Genomic DNA, 21,894 nt, shown 5'->3' on the forward strand with positions numbered 1-21,894 from the left:
GAGGGCCTTCTTGCTGCCTCACACATGGCAGAGGGCATCACACAGCAAGACACAAGAAGTTTAATAGCTTGTAATTTTTTTTTAATTTGCTTGTTTGAAAGGCAGAGAGATAGAATGAGCTGGGGGTGGGTTTTGGGCTGGGAAATCCATCAGCCGGTTCCCTACCCACATGCCTACAACAGCCAGGGCTGGGCCAGACTGAAGCCAGTAGCCAGAAACTCCATTTAGGTCTCCCGCAGGGGTGACAGGGACCCAGATACTTGGGACATCATCTGCTGCCTTCCCAGGCACGTTAGCAGGGAGCTGGATCGGATAGCTGGGACGTGAACTGATTCTACGATATAGGATGGGGGAATCCCAAGGGACAGCTTAACCTGCTGTACTACACCTGCCGCTCTTCCTCTTCCTATAAAGCCACTAACTCGAGCCCCCCTGATGGCCTCATCTAATCCTAATGACCACCAAAGACCCTATCGAATTCCACGAACTTTCTAGGCTCACATTTTGAAGTCTCTAATTAAGGGAAAGAAAAGTCAGAGCCGCTGGCAGAGAAAAATATGCTTTGTTTACATAAAAATTCAATATTTACAGAGTTCTATCAAAGCACATTGTTACAAAACCTCCAATCAATCAATGGTTCTCTTGTTCCTCTCCTGAAAGGGTCAGGGGAATTGCCAGTAACTCCAGGCTGGGCCCAGCATACCTGGATCCTGCTCGGCCTGACCTGGGGAAGTGCCAGGAAGCATAACAATCTCAATTTACTTCCAGGTAGAGCCGGACTTAGTACTGTCCAGATGGTGCCAGAGTTCTTTAAACACCTCACCTATTCACCATTCCGGTAAAAGTGCTTGCCAAACTCATCCATCTACCCATTCATTTAGTCAACACCTTTACAGTACTTCTTGTACAAGATGGGAACTCTTCTAGGGCCTGGCAATATAGAAGGGGTAAGATAGACAAGACCAGGGGTCCCAAGCAGCTGACTTTCCATTGAGAGAGTTATTACCAAGATAGCGAGGACAGAAGATAACTGAATTACATTCTATTGTGCACTGATTTGTTTATGTGCTATGCTGTTGCCAAGTTTGGGTGACAGCTCTGCAGCACATGGCTGGGAAGCCAGACACCGAATCCTCACGGTCCAGATTTAGATTTCTTCTTTGTGCTGGACTTTGTAGTAGCCGAGTGGAATCATGGAAACACACACATGCTAAGTTGTTAAAAAGTAGCATTTTTAATGATAGCTATTGTATTGCCATATGTTTGTATATTCATGTAGGTACACACTTAGAAAACAGATTGAGGTGCCGCCATCTTGGCCGCAGCCTGGGGGCGCGAGCCGAGCAAAGGCTGCCCGCCCCACCGCCCTGCGGGCAGCTCCAGGGCTCCTTCTCCTCCGGCGCCCAGCTGCCCGACGCCCCAAGGCTCACAGCCAGAGCAGAGGTAATCAAGATGATTACCAACTGGTTGGAAAACTTGGTCGGGGGAAAAGTATAGTATTTGAGGCTATTAACATCACCAACAATGAGAGCGTGGTTGTAAAAATGCTGAAGCCAGTGAAGAAGATAAAACGAGAGGTTAAGATTCTGGAGAACCTTCGTGGTGGAACAAATACCATTAAGTTGATTGACACTGTAAAGGACCCTGTGTCAAAGGCACCAGCTTTGCTATTTGAATATATCAATACTGCAGATTTTAAGCAACTCTACCGGAGCCTCAGACTTTGATGCCCGGTTTTTTATGTATGAACTACCTAAACCACGACTGATAGACTGGGGCCTGGCAGAGTTCTGAGGTCCTGCTCAGGAGTGTGATGTTCGTGTAGCCTCGGGGTGTTTCAGGGGACCAGAGCTCCTCGTGGACTATCAGATGTATGATCACAGCTTGCACACGTGGAGTTTGGGTGCATGCTGGTATGCATGATCTGCGGCAAGGAGCCTTTCTTCCACGGGCAGGACAACTATGACCGGCTTGTTCGGACTGCCACGGTTCTGGGTACGGATGAGCTGTATGGGTATCTGAAGAAGTCTCATAGACCTAGATCCACACTTCAGTGATATCCTGGGACAACATTCATGGAAATGCTGGGAGAACGTTATCCATAGTGAAAACAGACACCTTGTCAGCCCTGAGGCCCTAGGTCTTCTGGACAAACTCCTGCCATAAGACCATCAGCAGAGACTGACAGCTGGAGGCCATGGAGCACCCGTACTTCTGCCCAGTGGTGGAGGAGCAGTCCCAGCCTTGTGCAGCTAATACGGTGCTCTCCAGTGGTCTAACAGCAGCACGATGAAGACGAGAAAGTGATGGGTAATTTGGCATTGATGTTTGCCAGTAAAATCAACCAACCAAGAACAAATATTGAAGGAAAACTACAGTGTGATAAAAGAAATTCTGCTATTCCTTCTAAAAAGAAGAGTAAAGGCCTAAAAGCAACTCCCCAGTACTAGTGGGCATGGAGGCGGCCTGGCCCTGCACGTGGTTCAGGATCTGAGGGCACTCTGCCTTCGGAGTGCATGGGAAATGAGAACCTCAGAGTTGCTGTACATTTCTCTTAGTTCACAGGACAGCGCTGTGGAGTTAACCCGTGCTATCAACAAGCTCTGAATATCTGACTTCCTATCTATTCCACTATGGTCTGGGTTTCCTTTAATGAGAATTCAGGCTCAAGTTTTAGCAAACATCAGCAGTCTATACTGACTGGGCTGTATACAGCCTCACATACAAGATAGAAATATTAAAACAATGACAGTATTTTTTTCACTTCTACAAATTCATGTTTTATGTGTGTGTGTGTGTGTGTTTATGACATCAGCTCTCCAAGAAATGCCTCTTCTCCCTGCAGCTTTCCTCTAAGTGTGCACTTGCTTTCACAAGAGTCCTCTCTCATGTCAGAAGGCATCACCTTAAATCTGATGCCATGAACAGGTCTGTGGGTCTCGAAAGTTCCATGCTAAGTGCGTCACTAGGAGCACACTGTAACCCTTGTGGATTCACCTAACCATAAAATCTAGTTGCTATTTTTTTTGGGGTTGTTGTTGTTTGGCTTTTTTGTTTTTCCCGCAGCCTTCTAAGGAAGGAGAACCTCCCATTTCCAGCACGTCCCTGTGTGTACACCTATCTTAATGCACCTGTGAAACAAAGCCCTTTTTGTTCACAGCCATAACTAAAACTGGAAAGTCAGTTTTCAGGCAGATTGAGGAAAGAGAAAAATATCCTGTTAGATTTTTTCAGGAAAGACTTAACTGAAAAAAAGTACTGCCAATTCTACCCCGTGTTCCTTTCATCCCTACGAGGAAGCTGCTGGCTGTAATCGGGGTACTGTGCATTTGTCAGCTCTGATGTGTGATACTTGAATGTGATGGCCGTGATCAGTCTTTTATGCATGCAGGTACTGGTGAAGAGTTAAAATTGTATATGTGCAGGTGTAAAAAGTTAAGCTTAAGTTTACAGGTTTAAACCTTCCTGGTACAGCTGTAAAAATAAGACAGAATAGCACCTTGACAGTAGGGACTCCATTTTGGAGCACTTGAGACTCCATTCTGAGAAAGCACCCCCCCACCGTGAGACTCTGGTCTGAAACTATGATCTCAAATAGTCGGACAATAGCAGTGCACTACATCACCCTTGGCAGAGCACAAAAACCCCCTAGCATGATTGCTCAAGCTTAAAAGTAGAAAGGTTGCACCTGGGTTACCTGGGCTAATAATAAAGATGTGATTTGTCTGTGTCTTACATTAATGTCAAGTCCTAATTGCTAATTGTAATATTGTAACTGGTATTGTCAAGATTATGATAAATATTAATTTCACTTAGGTTTTAGGTTATGTTGACCCCAGTAACCATATACTCTCTTTTGATTTTATGTACTCTCTTTTGATTTTAGCAACTGTGTATAGCAACCGTGCATAGCAACCATGTATTTCCCCCCTTCCCGGTTTTGCGGTTTTTGCCTTTATAAACCCTAACCTTTGGTTATTCGGGGCTGCTCTGTTCATGTATGATCAGACAGCCCCAGCATGCTGGATAATCAATAAATCTTTAACCCTTTGCTGGTTGCATGAGAGAAAAGTCTCTTGGAGTCGTTCCTCGGGCGGTGGGCTTTTTCAGACTCTAACACTGGTATTGTGTGGGCAAGGCCATCCCCGTAACTCAGGTGCCTGAGAGATGTGTGTAGAGGGGCTTGGGGAAAGAGGGAGCACCCCCTGGGGCAAGTGTTAAAGCTTCCGATGATCCACTGTGCTAACTTAGCTTCATATTAGCAAAGGAAGTAGACTTTGTTTTTAAAAAGTGATAGGGCTGCTAGCATTTTGGGCTTACCTTACCATCAGCTTGGCTCGCCATTGGTCCCCTTGTCCCAGCTGCAGAGCCCTGCTGTAGCTCTGGGGACCTAACACCTAGGCTAGAGCTAGAGCTAGTGCTTAGAAGTGCCCTCCCCCCCCCATCACACTCTAGGACTTCTCTATTAACTATTAATAATGCCGTACGTTTTTATAAGGTTAAATTGTTTGTTTGAAACATCTGTTTACATTCTGTATTCCAATAAAATCGTATTGGTAGAAAAAAAAAAAAAAAAGATAGGAAGCTCCTACAGTGGTTCTCCCTACCCCTTCACCCAGTCTTGGCTGATAAAATTAGAACAGCTTTTCATGTTTGTCTTCACATTTATGGTATATTTTTCAAGTTTCTATCAGCAAACATATTCATTCAACTAAGATTCATTAAGGCAGACTATGTTGTGGGCACTTTCCCAGGCACTGCATTATCCGGGGTGAAAACCCCGCCAACCCAGTTCCTGTCTCAATATTGGGATTCCCATATTGAGATAATGAAACACAACAAATGTTTTATTCATAATATGGTTAACATATATATGACTCTCTCTGTACACACACACACACACACAAACATAATGTGCACCCCTCCCATACAACAATCAATGTACACACAGGTACACAAAAATAATGTATACAAATCATCAAGGATTATAATAAAATGTGCTCCATATTGAATCTGTTAATAATCCTATTGGGCCGTTTTCTGTTCAATGTGATTACATTTTCTCTCAGGCATGCAACTCTTATAGGGTTAGCCAATGGAACTCCAGCACTTGGCCTTGAAAACTAGAGGCCCTACTAGTTTCTGGTGACAGAAGCTTCTTCAAGGTTAGAACATGCTCCCTCTTGTCCTGCCACTGCAAGACTAGCACCTGGGATAATAAAAGCTGTACCGACAAACGTTAATTTCCAACCAAGGAGTTTTGTAAAACAGCAGTAACGACAGCACCAACTGCTACCTAAGGGTAGCAGACTTAGAGATTATCCCTGTGCCCTGGGAAAGCAATCCTACAGTGTTTAAGAGTTGGGCATTGGCCGGTGCCGCGGCTCACTAGGCTAATCCTCCGCCTAGCGGCGCCGGCACACCAGGTTCTAGTCCCGGTCGGGGCGCCGGATTCTGTCCCGGTTGCCCCTCTTCCAGGCCAGCCCTCTGCTGTGGCCAGGGAGTGCAGTGGAGGATGGCCCAGGTGCTTGGGCCCTGCACCCCACGGGAGACCAGGAAAAGCACCTGGCTCCTGGCTCCTGCCATCGGATCAGCGCGGTGCGCCGGCCGCAGCGCCATTGGAGGGTGAACCAACGGCAAAGGAAGACCTTTCTCTCTGTCTCTCTCTCTCACTGTCCACTCTGCCTGTCAAAAAAAAAAAAAAAAAGAGTTGGGCATTAATCTGTGTCTTTGAAACAAAATTATTATTTTGATGGAATTCATTAGGCTAGAAAAGCTGACAGCTGGATCATGCTATGTGTTGGCAAGGACGGGGAGCTCAAAAATCTTCATGTTCTGTTGGTGCATGTGTAGAAGGGGCAGCACCCTGGAGAGCAGTGTGACACATGGGAGTGCACATCCGGGTGTGCGGGCCCAGGACTATCCTCCTTATGGTGTACATGGCTTGTCAGATACATGTAACATGACACGCAGTTTGTGGCCTATTTTTATTTTTCTTCTTACTATAATTTGTGCATTGCTTTGTGTGCTTATTAGTTATTGGGAATTGTCAGGAAACTAAGTCTTTTTACAACCTTTATTCATATTCTATCGAAGTTATTGGCTTTTTTTAAACTGACTCCTTGTATATGTAAGATATGAATCCCTTGCCAGATTTCAGACATTGTCTTTTCCTATTCTCTAAAAACAAATTTTTAATTATTTAAAAGGTTTACTTTATTTATTTGAAAGACAGAGTTACAGAGAGAGGCAGAGACAGAGAGAGGTCTTTCAAGTGCTGGTTCATTCCCTAAATGGCCACAATGTTGGGAGCTAAGCAGCTCCGAAACTAGGAGCCAGGAGCCTCCTCCTGGACTCCCAGGAGGGCCCAAGGACTTGGGCTATCGTCCGCTGCCTTCCCAGGTGCATTAGTAGGGAGCTGGATTGGAAGTGGAGCAGCCAGGACTTGAACTGGTGCCCATATGGGATGCTGGTGCTGCATGCCAGGATTTTAACCCACTGCACCACAGCGCCAGCCCCACAAACTTTCAGTTTTGATTAGTTCTCTGAAATGATTGCTTCTAGTGTTGATAGGTTAGAATTGTATATGATTCTAAGGAAGTTGGTCATCTTTCTTTATGACATTTGCAATCCAGTGGGGAGCGTTTTCCCACACTCTTGGACCAGGGGCCTTGTGAGGAGCTCTGGAGAGCAAAGCCACCCCTGCCTCTGCAGGTAGCCTGGCCTAAGGGTAGGAAACTGCTGCCCTCTACAGGACAAACAGAGGCAAAGGCCCTGCCCTCGTTGAAATATCCAATATATTATTAGCAATGTTCACTACGGTGCACAAAAATTTATTCAAATTCCACAAATTGCAAATATTTACTCCTCTTGTCTAATTGACAGGAGGTCAATATCTCCACGCCCCGGCCTCCATCTACCGGCCTCCGGTAACCAGTACTCTGCTGTCCACTTTCAGGAGTTTGGCTTTTTTTAGACTCCACATAGGAGTGAGATCATTCAGATTTGCCTGACTGTGCTTCACTTATTTTGCTTGGCATAATGTCCTTCTTCCACCCATGCTGTCACAATGGTGGAATTTCCAAGCTGTAATGCTACCTTTCAAAACTGGTAAAAGATTAAATTTTCCCACAATGGAAAAAAAAGATATGGATATGAGTTGATGAATATACTAATTATCTTGATAAAAACAATGCTCACTGTGTACATATACATATATCAAAGTTTTCTATCATACCCCATGTATATATAACATACACATAATTATAATTTGTTGATTAAAAATGCAAATTTTAATTAAAGTATTTTTCTCCTGGTGTATACATTTTTCTTGTTTGCTTTATTGGGAAGAAAATATATCCATATAATTAACACTTATCTAAGAATCTAACAATTTTTTAAAAAGATTTACTTATTTATTTGAAGGCAGAGCCACAGAGAAGCAGAGGCAGAGAGACAGAAAGAGAGGTCCTCCATCCACTGGTTCACTCTCCAGATGGCTGCAACAACTAGAACTGCGCCGATCCAAAGCCAGGAGCCAGGAGCGTCTTTCGGGTCTCCCACGCGGATGCAGGGGCCCGAGGACCTGGGTCATCTTCTACTACTTTCCTAGGCCATAGCAGAGAGCTGGATCAGAAGTGGAGCAGCTGGGACTTGAACCAGTGCCCATATGGGATGCCAGTGCTGCAGGCGGCGGGTTTACCTGCTACGCCACAGCATCAGCCCCTCTAATAACATTTTTTTAAAAGATTTATTTATTTATTTGAAAGTCAGAGTTACGTAGAGAGAGAAGGAGATGGAGAGAGAGAGAGAGAGAGAGGTCTTCCATCTGCTGGTTCACTCCCTAATTACCACTACAGCTGTAGCTGCGCTGATCCAAAGCCAGGAGCCAGAAGCTTCTTCCGGTCTCCCACATGGGTGCAGGGGTCCAAGCACTTGCACCATCTTCTACTGCTTTCCCAGGCCATAGCAGAGAGCTGGATCAGAAGAGGAGTGGCCGGGACTCAAACTGGCGCCCGTATGGGATGCTGGCACTGAAGGCGGCAGCTTTATTTGCTATGCCACAGTGCTGGACCCTCTAGTAACATTTTAATTGTTTGAATGTGATAGAATTGAAGGATAGAGAATGGGAAGTCCAGACTTCCTGGTACTGAAATCTGTGTACCTGCAGTATTTGCTCATTCATTTGTTAAATAAGATTGAGGGAAGATACTGCTTGGTACTGAGCTCCTGCATTAGGGCCACCAGCCCAGTCCAGACCAGAATCGAGTTACCCATGCGTGGTGCTACATAGTCAAACTGAACTTAAAAACAGGCCAGGTTTCCAAAACAAACTAACAAAAACTCCAGGAAACTCACAGCAACCAAGACAGGCCGAGTCCCCCTGAGCAAGCATAAGGAAGTCCCCTCTGCTCAACCCATACAGAGATGACAGCTGATGCGTTTTCCCACTATGCTCTTTCCTCTTCCTGCTAAAGCTGCCTTACCGAAGCCAATAGTTCTTCCAAACGTAGAGCTCCCTTCTATTTTGTAAACTGAATGTTGCCCAGTTCATGAACTGTTAATGAAAGCTAATTGTATCTTTAAAACTCAATGTGTTGGCTGGCGCCGCTGCTCACTAGGCTAATCCTCCGCCTTGCGGCGCCGGCACACCGGGTTCTAGTCCTGGTCGGGGCGCTGGATTCTGTCCCGGTTGCCCCTCTTCCAAGGCCAGCTCTCTGCTGTGGCCAGGGAGTGCAGTGGAGGATGGCCCAAGTCCTTGGGCCCTGCACCCCATGGGAGACCAGGAGAAGCACCTGGCTCCTGCCATCAGATCAGTGCGGTGCGCCGGCCACAGCGCGCTGGCCGCGGCGGCCATTGGAGGGTGAACCAACGGCAAAGGAAGACCTTTCTCTCTGTCTCTCTCTCTCTCTCACTGTCCACTCAGCCTGTCAAAAAAAAAAAAAAAAAAAAACACAACTCAATGTGTTGACATTTTAGGGGCACATATTCTTCAAGGATTGGCATGGCTATGCCTACAAGGAAAAAGGAAAGGATTTGTAGAACTTTGAATTAAAAGGGGGTAGTCTCAAGCATATGCAGAGAAGTGTTTAACAACTGGATCTCCAGAAGGAAAAAACAGAGCCCTTTGTATAGTCTTTGGCAATTTCCACGGTGTCAATACCCTTACCATGGCTTATTTCAAATTGCAAGTGACTTAACACTTGGCTTGCCAGATCCCTGATAACCTAATAATTGATTCCCTGAGCTAGTATGAGCCCGTTCCAGTGTAGCATTAGGTAGTCACTTCCTATCCAATGAAGAGGGCAGCCAAACTGGCGTGGGGGCAATCCCCCTCTGAGGCTGTCCGCATTCACTTCTGAATGTGCTATCTCTTTAAATAAATCCTGCTTCCATTCTTGCACTTCATCACCCATGAATATGTAAAAATGATCAATCTCATTATTAATCAAGAAAATAAAATGTGATACTATTTATTACTGTCCAACCTACTTTGACTTGAGACAAGAACCTGGAATAAATTTCTGTGGGGTCCTGCACATTTCCTTCCATGATACATTATATTAAAAAAGTAGAATGAAAATAAAAACCACAGGGCCGGCGCTGTGACCTAGTGGGTAAAGCCGCCGCCTGCAGTGCCGGCATCCCATATGGGCGCTGGTTCGAGACCTGGCTGTTCCACTTCCAGTCCAGCTCTCTGCTATGGCCTGGAAAAGCAGTTGAAGATGGCCTAAGTCCTTGGGCTCCTGTACCCGCGTGGGAGACCCGGAAGAAGCTCCTGGCTCCTGGCTTTGGATCAGCACAGCTCTGGCCATTGTGGCCATCTGGGGAGTGAACCAGCAGATGGAAGACCTCTCTCTCTCTCTGCTTCTCCTTCTCTCTCTGTGTGTAACTCTATCAAATAAATAAATCTTAAAAAAAAATAAAAACCACAAATTCAGTTAAACATTTGCAGCACACATAACACAAGGCTTTGTATCAAGTATATAAAGAGTGTTTAAACATCAAGTGGAAAACCACAGGGGCAGGTGTTGTGCTGCAGCAGTTACCCAGCTTCTTGGCTCTGTTCATAATTCTAGCTTCCTGCTAATGTGCACCCTGGGAGGCAGCATAGCATGGTTCAAGTGCTTGGATCCCTGCCACTCATGTCAGAGACCCTGCAGGAGTTCCAGGCTCTTGGCTTCAGCCCTGCCCCAGCCCCAGCTGTCTCAGGCATTTGAGGAGTGAACCAGTGGATAAAAGATAGATTCTTTCTCTCTCTCTCTCTCTGTCTTTCAAATGAAAATAAATACGTAAAGAAAAACAACAGAAGAAATGAGTAGATTTTCACAGAGAAGGGAACACAAATCACCCATGAATATGTAAAAATGATCAACTTATTAATAATCAAGAAAATAAAATGTGATACTATTTATTACTGTCCAACTTGACATGAGAAAAACAGGTATGCTCTAGAACGTGGAGCAAAGGGGTGCTCATTGACTGCTCATGGGGATATAAATTGGCACAATTATTTTTGGAAAATCAATTTGGCATCATCAACTAAGGTTGAACATAATCATATTCTAGTCCTTTCCTGGGTCTGTGCCCATAGAAGTTGTTGTACCAGAAGATGTGCAAGATTGTTGAAAGCATCATGTAATAGCAAGGAAAGAAACAATCAAAAGTTGAAATCAGCTGTGATCTATTCAGACATCGGAATAGTCTGAAACCATCAGATGGAAGCCTTGAAAATGAAAGAACTACAACGCACATCAACATGTCTACGTCTGAAAATCATCACTGTTCAAAATAAACAAGTGATCAGCAAATCCATACTATTTAATTCAATTTATGGAAAGTTTAAAAACAGGCAAAGCCTGAATAGTATTTGGCTTATGGATACACATATATGATAAAGAACAATTTCTAAACAGCAAGGAAACAATAAGCACAAACTGTGGAATGGAGATGACCTTGAAGATAAAGCAGGGAGGAGCATGCAGCCAGAGGAGGAACAAACAAAAGTTCAGTGATAATGGTGCTTTCCTGGACTGCTTGAGGAAAGACTAAAACATTTAACTGTAAAGTGATATATTCTCATAAAATTGAAACCTCCCAAGGAGTGAGACAGGCACTTTTATTAAAGGCAGCTTTTAGGGAGAAGCATGCAGTAGGATTCAGCACCCTGGTCTTGCTAAAGATAACTTTTGGGAGAAGCAAGCATTTTGCATCCTCTTAGGGGGACTCTCCTTCCCTCATTTTCCACTGAGACCAACCTTCTACTGACCCATCTGACTCCCCACAGAGAGAGCTGCAGACCCAGTGCAGAGAGGTGCCATCAACTGGTTCACTCCTAAATGCCCGCAACAGTTGCAGCTCAGCCAGGTTGAGGCCAGGAGGCAGGAACTCAGCTCTTTCATGTGGCTGGCAGGGACCCAACTGCTTGAGCTCTCGTCTGCTTCTTTAGGTGTCTGTATTAGCATGAAGTTGGCATCAGGAGCCAGAGCTGGGATTCCGACCCAGGCTCTGGGATATGGGAAGAGGGGGTCTTCACCACTAGGTCAAACTCTTACTCTGCTGTGGAAAGTTCGGAGCTTCTCAAGCTGATTCTCATCTTCTCAATGCTATCCACTGGAATTCCAGGACTCAACCCTAACCCAGCTGGAATTCCATGCTTCCCAACTGCTTGTGAAAGAAGTCTCAGCAAGGAATATCCCTTCTTTTCTTGTGGCCAGAAGAAATGAGGCTGGTTTCTGCATCACCAACACATCTTTACAAGTTATTTCTAACAAAGGATCCTGAACAATAAGAGTACAGAGATGGCTGCTACATGCAGTAGAAGTCAACAATCATTAAAATGGTAATTCTGATTGGTAATATCACGTATTAATGTTAGTAATGTTTTGTCTTGATAATAATATTTTAATTAATCTTGATGTCCTCTGGAAAGTACAAAATATGTGTTTGTTTTTTTTTTTTTTTTTTGGCTCATTGAGTGCTTTGTATGTGTCCCGTTAGCATTAATCATCTAATCCTCACAGTGACCTTGCATGGCAAGTACCATTGTTTCCTTCCTGTTGTGTTTGGAGAAGTGTGAGTCACTCTTCCTGCCTGGGCATAGGTAGGTCTGAGATGTCATTGTTAGTCATGGCAAACTAGCATGTTTGCAGCTTTGTTGTCCTAAACCATACTAGAATTAAGCCTTGATGTTCTCCTTTTCCACTTAAATTAATTATAAGGAAAAAAAAAATGGCCTTTTAGGTCTCTTGAACAGCCTAGTCATTCATAGCTATTAAAGTAGGGTTATTATCTAATTTGCTACTCAAAGCAGGTTTTTTTTTTTAAAGATTTATTTTATTTGAAAGAGTTACAAAGAGGGAGAGGCAAGGCAGAGGCAGAGAGAGAGAGAGAGAGAGAGAGAGAGAGAAGACTTCCACCTGCTGATTCACTCCCCAAATGGTCTAAATGACCAGGGCTGGGCCAGGCCAAAGCCAGGAGCCAGGAGTTTCATCTGGGTCTCCAACGTGGGTGCAGGGGCCCAAGGATGAGGGCCACCTTCTGTTGCTTTCTTAGGCACATTAACAGGGAGCTGGATTAGAAATGGAGCAGCAGGAACTCGAACTGGTACCCATATGGGATGCTGGCCCTGCAGGTGGCAGCTTTACCTCCTACGCTACAGCACTGGCCCCAGTAGCTTATTTTTTGAGAGTAAAAGGAGGTGCCATTATTAATAATTTTTTGTTTGTTTTTTTACAGGCAGAGTGGACAGAGAGAGAGAGACAGAGAGAAAGGTCTTCCTTTGCCCTTGGTTCACCCTCCAATGGCCACTGTGGCTGGCGCACTGCGCTGATCCGAAGGCAGGAGCCAGGTGCTTCTCCTGGTCTCCCATGCAGGTGCAGGGCCCAAGCACTTGGGCCATCATCCACTGCACTCCCGGGCCACAGCAGAGAGCTGGCCTGGAAGAGGGGCAACTGGGACAGAATCTGGGGCCCCGACCGGGACTAGAACCCAGTGTGCCGGCACCGCTAGGCGGAGGATTAGCCTATGGAGCCGCGGCGCTGGCCCATTATTAATAATTAAGCTGATACAATAGTGCCAACAGGGCAAACCAGGATATACACTTGTAGGAGACTCTGGGAAAATTCCCTTAAATCCTGGAGAATGAAATCTTTCAAAGGAAAACAATGAAAATAGCTGATTGCCACAACTCCTGTTGTTGCAAGCACAGCACAGAAAGGAGCTGTGTGTTCCTTCCCAGCAGGCAGAATACACAAAAGATCAAGACATGCAGTTCTAGAAGGTGCATCTGTTCCCTTTTGGAATTCCCATCAGAGAAGGGGATGACTTGAACGTGGTGAGAAAGTGAGCAGAGGACGTCTGGCATCGTGTAGTCCCACAAGGAGTAGAACACTTGTGACGAGATGTCAGCACAGACCCACAATTTTTTCCTGAGGAAAGTAGCAAGAAAGGGTTCTGGACATCACACGGCCTCCTCTGTGGAGCATTCCCCCAAGCATGCCTGGACTCAGCTCCCTTCTTCTGCACCTCGCTCTGCCATCCACTCCCAGACCAAGAGAGCCCAGTCACTCAGACACCACTAGAACCTCAGGGAACCCCATCCTACCCAAGGAATAGGAGATAGGTATGAAGAATATCTGAATGTTGTGTGGTATTGCCTTGTATAAGAAGCAAAGGACACAGACATCCTCTGAGAGCCATCTGTGCTGTTAACTTTCATCCCACTGTGCCTAAATAAATAAATGAACACATAAGGCTCCAACCCAGAGAGAGGCATCACTCCTAATTTTGGCAGGCTCCAATCTAAGGCAATGATTTCCAAACATGGTACAACCTTTCCCTCATTGGCTAAATCCTGGGTCATCACTTCCTAATATCTGACTACTACTCCCTAACGTTTTATAAAAAGATTGGCAGTCTCACCCTTGTTCCTTTCTGGGTTAGTAGTTGGGCACAGGCCCCATCTCCTGCCTGGCTGGTGTTGCCATCTCCCATCTCTGCTACCCAGTCTCCAGGATTGACTCACATCAGTCTTGGGGATTACTTCCCTGTATCTCTAATGCAATGCTCACATTCCACTTCTGTGAGCAAATACTCTGGGGGGAAAATCCTGAGCTATTATAACCTGGGATGGGTCTTCTTCTTTTTTTTTTAAGATTAACTTATTTATTTGAAAGTCAGAGTTATACAGAGAGAGAAGGAGAGGCAGAGAGAGAGAGAGGTCTTCCATCTGCTGGTTCACTGCCCAATTGGCCACAATGGCCAGAGCAGCACCGATCTGAAGCCAGGAGCCAGGAGCTTCCTCTAGGTCTTCCCATGCGGGTGCAGGGCCCCAAGGACTTGGGCCACCTTTTACTGCTTTCCCAGGCCATAGCAGAGAGCAGGACTGGAAGTGGAGCAGCGGGGACTTGAACTGGCACCCATATGGAATGCTGGCATTGCAGGCGGCGGCTTTACCTGCTACGCCACAGTGCCGGCCCCTGGGCTAGATCTTATTTCCTCTACTGCTCAGGCTTCCAGCTCAGAATCACACTGGGAGAAGTAGATCTGTTGCCCTGTGGATTCTTCCATCATCTCTGTCACATTACACATGCATCCTTGCTTTTTTTTTTTTCCTGAAGATTTATTTGTTTATTTTGAAAGTAGAGGGACACAAAGAGAGAGGGAGGGAGAGAGAGAGAGAGAGAGACAGACAGACTCACAGAAACACACACTCACATACCCCTTTCATCTGCTGGTTCACTCCCCAAAAGCCTGTAACAGCCAAGACTAGGCCAGGCCAAAGTCAGGAGCCTGGAACTTCATCCTGGTCTCTCATATGGGTGCACGGCACATAAACACTTGGGCCATCTTATCTCCTAGGTACATTAGCAGGAAACAGGATCTGTAGCAGAGGAGCTGGGACTGATGCTTTGATGGTGCTCTGATTCGGAATGTGGGCATCCCCAGTGGTAGCTAACCCAGCGTGCCACAATGACCTGGGGGTGGAGGGTGCTTTTTTTCCTTTATTCTTTGAGGTTTTCCTTTTGGGTGAAAAGGCAGGGAGGGAGCAGGTGAGGAGACTGAAACCTGATAGCACCTCATGCAGTTTCTCCCTAAGATAATCTTTTTTTTTTTAGTTTTTTTTAAAATTTTATTTATTTATTTTTTTGACAGGCAGAGTGGACAGTGAGAGAGAGAGACAGAGAGAAAGGTCTTCCTTTGCCGTTGGTTCACCCTCCAATGGCCACCGCGGCTGATCCGAAGGCAGGAGCCAGGTGCTTCTACTGGTCTCCAATGGGGTGCAGGGCCCAAGTACTTGGGCCATCCTCCACTGCACTCCCTGGCCACAGCAGAGAGCTGGCCTGGAAGAGGGGCAACCGGGACAGAATCCGGAGCCCCGACTGGGGCTAGAACCCGGTGTGCCGGTGCCGTGAGGTGGAGGATTAGCCTAGTGAGCCACGGCACCGGCCTCCCTAAGATAATCTTAACTCACACAATACAGCACAATCTTGGTTTTCTGGGTAAAACCACTATTCTGGAACATCTCACCCTCCCAGTGCCCTTGTCTAGTATTATCAGTTCACTCTCCTTTCTTCTTGAGTCAACTATTCTCTCAGTGTAGCAGCCAGCGGGTCTCCTGCTCATCTTTATCTGTGCTGTTTTTCTTTCTTTGGAGCAAGTTTTTAAAAATTTTTTATTTTTCTTAAAGCTTTACTTATCTGTTTGAAAGTCAGAGTTACAGAGAGAGGGAGAGACACAAAGAGAGAGGTCTTCCCTTTGCTGGTTCATTCCCCAAGTGGCTGCAACAGCCAGGGCTGAGCCTGGCTGAAGCCAGGAGCCAGAGGCCAGGTGCTGGGGCACAATTACTTGGACCATCTTCTTTCGCTTTTCCCAGGCCATAAGTAGGGAGCTGAATCAGAAGTGAAGCAGCCGGGACATGAACCAAAGCCCATATGGGATGCCGGCATCACAAGTGGTGGCTTTACCCATTAAGTCACAACGCAAGGCCCCTGGAGCAAGATTTTTTTTTTTTTAAGATGTATTTATTTATTTATTTATTTGAGAGGTAGAGTTACAGACAGAGAGAGGGAGAGACAGAGAGATCTTAAAATGGCCACAATGGCTGAGGCTGAGCCAATCCAAAGCCAGGAGCCAGGAGCTTCCTCTGGGTCTCCTATGTGGGTGCAGAGGCCCAAAAACTTGGGCCATCTTCTGCTTTTCCAGGCCATAGCAAAGAGCTGGATTGGAAGAGGAGCAGCTGGGACAGAAACTGGCACCCATATGGGTTGCCAGCACCACAGGCAGAGGTCTAGCTTACTATGCCACAGTGCCAGCCCTGAAAATTTTTATATTATAATCCAGCATACCTAGATTACATCATCCCCCAACATAATCTGTCCTATGACCATAGTAGCAACTGACCACGCATACACTTGAACCTGGAGGACTCCCGCTTCCAGGGCTGAGTCTGCTCACATGAGTGCTGCAAGGTTTATTTTCCAGGGCTGTCATCTCCTTCCATCCTGCTCTTTGTGCCCTGAGGTCTCAGCTTCATTCTGAGCTACACTTGCCATGGATCCAGCTCAGACATCCCATTTGTCCTGCAGTCTCACATTCTCTAGACAGGAAAATCTTTTTCTTTTTAAAAGCATTTTTATTTATTTTACTTTTGAGATAACAAGCTTTTCATTTACATTACAGTCAAAGGTTTATTGGGCCACTAAATAAAAAGATCAACAAATAAAAAGTAAAAATACTCGTAGTTTCACAGGAATGCAGGCAATAAACAATAATCAAATGGAATGATGCAAGTTTCACTCATATACAGTAAATTTTTTAAAGATTTAGTTATTTATTTGAAAGTCAGAGTTACACAGAAAAAGGAGAGGCAGAGAGAAAGAGAGAGGTCCTCCATCCGATGGTTCACTCCCCAACTGGCCACAACAGCTGGAGCTGCGCTGATCAGAAGCCAGGAGCCAAGAGCCTTCTCCAGGTCTCCCACATGGGTGTGGGGCCCAAGGACTTGGGCCATCTTTTACTGCTTTCCCAGGCCATAGCAGAGAGCTGGATCGGAAGTGGAACAGCGGGGACTAGAACCAGCATATGGGATGCCGGCGCTTCGGGCCAGGGCATTAACCCACTGCACCACAGTGCCGGCCCCTATACAGTAAATTTTAAAATAGCCACAGATCATTAAAATTATAGTACATCATTCTTAACAATTTGCTTAACAAAGATCTAACACAAAGTCTGACAAAACACTGTATTTGCAGCAAAACTGGTACACACATTTCTTCCTTTTCTTGTTTTGTTTTTTAAATTAAAAAAATCTCTTTTTCTAATGTTGACTTCCTTCATAGTAAGTTGTCACTGCATTGTTGGGAAGGGGAGAGAGGAGGGCTTTCCCTTAGAGGAAATTTTCTGGAAATAGGCAGAAAAGCCTAACTTACTACAGTCTTGAAATTCACCACATTGCGCAATCTGGGAAAACCAAGTCTGTCTCAGGAGAAATCCTCATGTTTTGAGGGATTGCACAAGAGGTAGGAGAGGTTTGCTCATTCAGCAAAGTGCCAGTATATATAGCACCAGCCGCTTCTCTCCAGCAGGTGGCTCAGGCAGCTCATCTCCACCAGAGGCTTGGGCAGGATCTGACAGTCAGAGGTAAGCCGCTGGAACTTTCCAACAACTTCAGTCTTTGGAGAGTCTCTTCCCTCCAGCGTTCTCGTGCTGCATTCTCAGCTCTCTTTACATCCGCACTTAATTTGCTACTCTGATCATTAAAATGCACCAGATGTGAACCGTTTTTAGAGTAGGGGTTTTGTTCTGTGCTTCTGCTGTGTCAGGTCAGTGATGGATGAAGTAGGCATTCTACAAATAGGTGTTGATTGTTTAACTCAAGTTATTGCATAGATTGGTCACAAGGTCTCTGCCACTGGGTTTCAGGGCTGATAAGGGAAAATTGAAATGGGAAGTGGTTTATACTACAGGTTCACTGCAGTCTCTCAGATACTGGGATTCCAATGAAACAAGTGGAAATGGAGAATTAGGTCTTCTGAATCAGTATTATTGTTTATTTATTGTACACTCATGTGTGTCTATCAAATTGAGTGTGTTTTATTCGTTGAATACAAGAATGGGTCAACATTACAAAAAAAAAAAAAAAACTCACATATCATTCTTGTTTGTTCTTCCTTGTTCCACAGCAAGATGAAGCTTTCCATTGGCATCATTTTCTGCTTCCTGATCCTGGGCGTCAACAGCCGTGAATGGTTAACATTCCTCAAGGAAGCTGGTCAAGGTAAGGACCACACAATGGAGACAGGAGGCTTCATCTGGCTGTCCCCAGGAGTCACCTGGGCAGAGGTCACATCCTCACTGGGCAACAGCGCTAATGAAGCTACAAATGGAAAAAGGAGGAGGATGGCTTTTCCTAACAGGAGTTCCCCCAGGCTTTTCTGCTCAGTGTTGACATTCTTCTAGGAGGACTCCAGGTCTCAGGGCACATAAGGTTTGAGTCACAATTTTTCAGCACTAGTGTGAGAGAGACCTGGAATTCAGGGACGTGGGATCCCTTCATACAAGTGGGACTCAGGGACAGCTCATTTCTGTGCCTCTTGGGTGGCCATAAAATGGTTGCATCAGATATGTGGAGACTGTTCACAGGGAGCCTGAACAGAGCCAGCACAGTCCCCAGTCTCACAACAACGCAGATAACTGAGCCTGTGATCTGTGCTAGGCACAGTTCAAAGAGCTTTACATGTCTGAACGAATCAATTTTCATCCTTTAATTCTGTGATTTAGGCACCAGTATTAGTCTTTTGTAGGGAAACTGAGGCACAAATAGACTAAGGTACCTAAGATATCCCAAAGCAGAATAGGATTGAACCCAAGTAGCCTTGCTCTTCAGACCTCACTCTTAACCACACAGGGAGGGATTTTGAACATATATCCCATTCTATTCTTTAAAAAGATTTATTTTATTTACTTGAAAGGCAGAGTTACCAGGGAGAGAGAGAGAAGCTATCGAGCTTCAATCCACTGGTTCATACGCCAGATGACTGTTTTGGCCAGAGCTGGGCCAGGTTGAAGCCAGGAGCTTCTTTCAGGTCTCCCACATGGGTGCAGGGGCCCAAACACTTGGGCCATCTTCTGTTGCTTTCCCAGGCCATTAGCAGGGAGCTGGGTCAGAATTGGAGCATCCGCGACCTGAACTGGTGGTCATACAGGACGCTTGCAGCACAGGCCAGCATCCTATACAGGCTTTACCCACTATGCCACAAAACCAGTCCCACCCACTGCATTCTTTACTGGGGGAATGGCAAGCAGTCAGGATATAGTATCTTAGAGGTAGGCACTTCTAGCTTTCCTTTCCACTGTAAAAGATAAAATGAATTACCTTTGCAGCAGATCTGCTGGGGCTGGGACATGGCCAGGAAACCAATAGCAATGGCTAAGTGGCAAATTCTCATTTTCAGGATGCACTGTTTGAAATTCCAGATATTATTATTTTCCTGATATAGTCTCAAAATATTTGTTTTAAGGATTTTTGGTTAATTCTATCTAAATTCTCACATACCCAGCTAAAACTTTCACTCCTGAGGTCAATGATTTAAAGGGTTGTTCTAGGACCACTTGCATGAGGATCACTGGGGGTCTGGGAGCTCTGTAAAATGTAGGTTCTCACCCCACACTCCCCTTCCACGAGTCAGAGTCTTTGGGGTGGGAGCTTGGCAATCTGGCCTTTATCAAATACCTGACTGAATTGTTATACACTGTAAACACTGACAACTGCTCCCTCTGGCTTTGCTGCTTTGCAAGTGCTAAAAGACGAAAGGCAATTTGGAAATACCTATTAAGCCAGTGTGGATGCCCAGGATCCATCTAAATCAGAACTCAGAGGGAATTAGTGGAGCAAAATATGTAACTCTCAATAAATTAATCCACCCAAAGGCCAGAAATAATGCAAACATACCATGGAGATAAGTTATCTCAGAGAATTTATGTAAACAATTATAAGTCAATGTTCGATTTCCCCCTTTTCTTGACCCGCTAATTTTAAAAGGTCTGGGTCACTGAATTCTAGCTTCATCAGATTCGCTCAGTTCACAAATCCCAGCTCCTTACCTTAGGTCACTCCTTTTTCTTTTTTTGTTCATTTTTCCTAAGGACCAGGGAAGTGAAGCAATGAACTATTGAGTGCCTAGGATGTTCTAGACACCACACTCAAATTTTCTCAGTTCTTCTGCACAACCACCATGAGGCGGGAAGCACTCCTCCATTTCACTGGGGAGGACACTCAACGTTTTGAACTTGTGGGTCAGTTGCCCTTTTGCTGCACCCGATCTCCCAGTTTCTTTAGCGCTCTCTGTAGAGCCTGCTGATTCAATCCTGATGGTTGGCCAGCTTCAAACATTTCCCTGAATGTCCAAAAGTGTGCAGGCCTGAGTTACCCTTGACTCTGCCCACAGGGAGGAATCTCTCCCACTGGCAAGGTTGGAAGCGTGGTACGTCTGCAGCCTCCCTGGGAAGCCTCTGTGTTCTCGGGCTCAGGACAGAAGGTTCCCTGGGTCTTTGCAGGTCAAGACTCATTGCACAATGAAATGCCCCTTAACAACCAACGCGTGTCTTCTTTCCATGCATCACACATGTGGTCAAAAACTAAAGAGTGACCTAAGGTGAGGAGCCGGGATTTGTGAACTGGGACTTAGGATGGAGTCAAATAGAATACAACTTGCCCCCAGCATGAGTCCCGGCACGTTAGCCCAGGCAAGGGAAAAGCAAAGGAATAGTCATTTCAACCAAGGACCTTGTCAGAGGTTGACTTCTTTGGAGCTGGGAAGAGGAAAGCCCTTTATTCCTCTATTTTGCCAAGATGTGATCATCTTCATCATATTCTTTCTTTCCAGGGGCTAAGGACATGTGGAGAGCCTACTCCGACATGAAAGAAGCCAATTACAAAAATTCTGACAAGTACTTCCATGCCCGGGGCAACTATGACGCTGCCAAAAGAGGCCCTGGGGGTGTCTGGGCTGCCGAAGTGATCAGGTAACTGGGGCTCCCAGGGAGGGCAGAGTTGGGTGAGCAGAGCTTGATTGCCTTGTAGAAGAGTCCTCTAGAGGCTGTGACCGCTCCTGTCTTGCCCATGCTTCCTCTCTGGGCTTAGTGTGGTTCTGGGTGGCTGGTGGCAATGCGCGGTTCCTGTCCCCAGCTGGTGCTGTCCATCCGCATGAGGGTAAGCAACCTGGGCTCGGCAGGGCCTCTGGGGACTGAGTAGGTCAGGCAGGGTCAGTGCTGAAGCCCCTCTGCCTGTACCTTGCTGGGCTGCTCTCAGAGCCTGCTCTTGGAAAGAGGAGGACTTGGGGTAACCAACCTGGTGACCAATCGATTTCTGCCTCAATTCCAGCGATGCCAGAGAGAACTATCAGAAACTCATAGGCCGTGGAGCAGAGGACTCGAAGGCCGACCAGGAGGCCAACCTATGGGGCCGCAGTGGCAACGACCCCAATCACTTCAGACCTAAGGGCCTGCCCGACAAATATTGAGCTCCCTGCTCCCACCGCGCTCAGGAGAACTGAGCCTGCTGGGACACTGCTGAAGTAGAATTCTGTATCTCTAGCACTTGGTAGAGAACATGTAAAATTGCTTAATAAATGCTTGTGAAATCAAATTTGTTGTTGGATTCTGGAAATAGCAGATGACAGTCTTCCTGGGAATTTGGGCATGGTCTATAACATAGGCATTTTTTTATTTAAAAAACAATGGAGATGAGGCACTAGTAAAAAAAAAATAGTAGGAACTGGAGAAGAAACTGTCCATACATAGACCATGTTATATGGATTGTAACATGGGCCAACCATAAGTCTATAATTATATGGTCCATAAAATAGAAATGATAGTAAGAGAATCTATGAA

At 45.7% G+C, this 21,894-nt stretch overlaps 1 protein-coding gene and 1 pseudogene across 1 annotated transcript; both read left to right on the top strand.

The window, feature by feature from the left end:
• The first annotated feature begins 794 nt into the window (after positions 1-794).
• Positions 795-2,293, top strand: LOC127487661 (casein kinase II subunit alpha' pseudogene; annotated as a pseudogene).
• Positions 2,294-17,606: 15,313 nt separating this feature from the next.
• SAA3 (serum amyloid A-3) lies at positions 17,607-21,582 on the top strand. The gene is given in 4 exon segments (NM_001082302.2): positions 17,607-17,643; positions 18,186-18,280; positions 20,889-21,027; positions 21,386-21,582. Coding segments are annotated over 3 exon segments (369 nt in total). The 5' UTR covers positions 17,607-17,643; positions 18,186-18,189; the 3' UTR covers positions 21,525-21,582.
• The last annotated feature ends 312 nt before the right edge of the window (positions 21,583-21,894 follow it).

Source organism: Oryctolagus cuniculus, chromosome 1 (assembly GCF_051225735.1).
Source record: "Oryctolagus cuniculus isolate XC-2025 breed Fujian yellow rabbit chromosome 1, ASM5122573v1, whole genome shotgun sequence".
NCBI classification, from domain to species: domain Eukaryota; kingdom Metazoa; phylum Chordata; class Mammalia; order Lagomorpha; family Leporidae; genus Oryctolagus; species Oryctolagus cuniculus.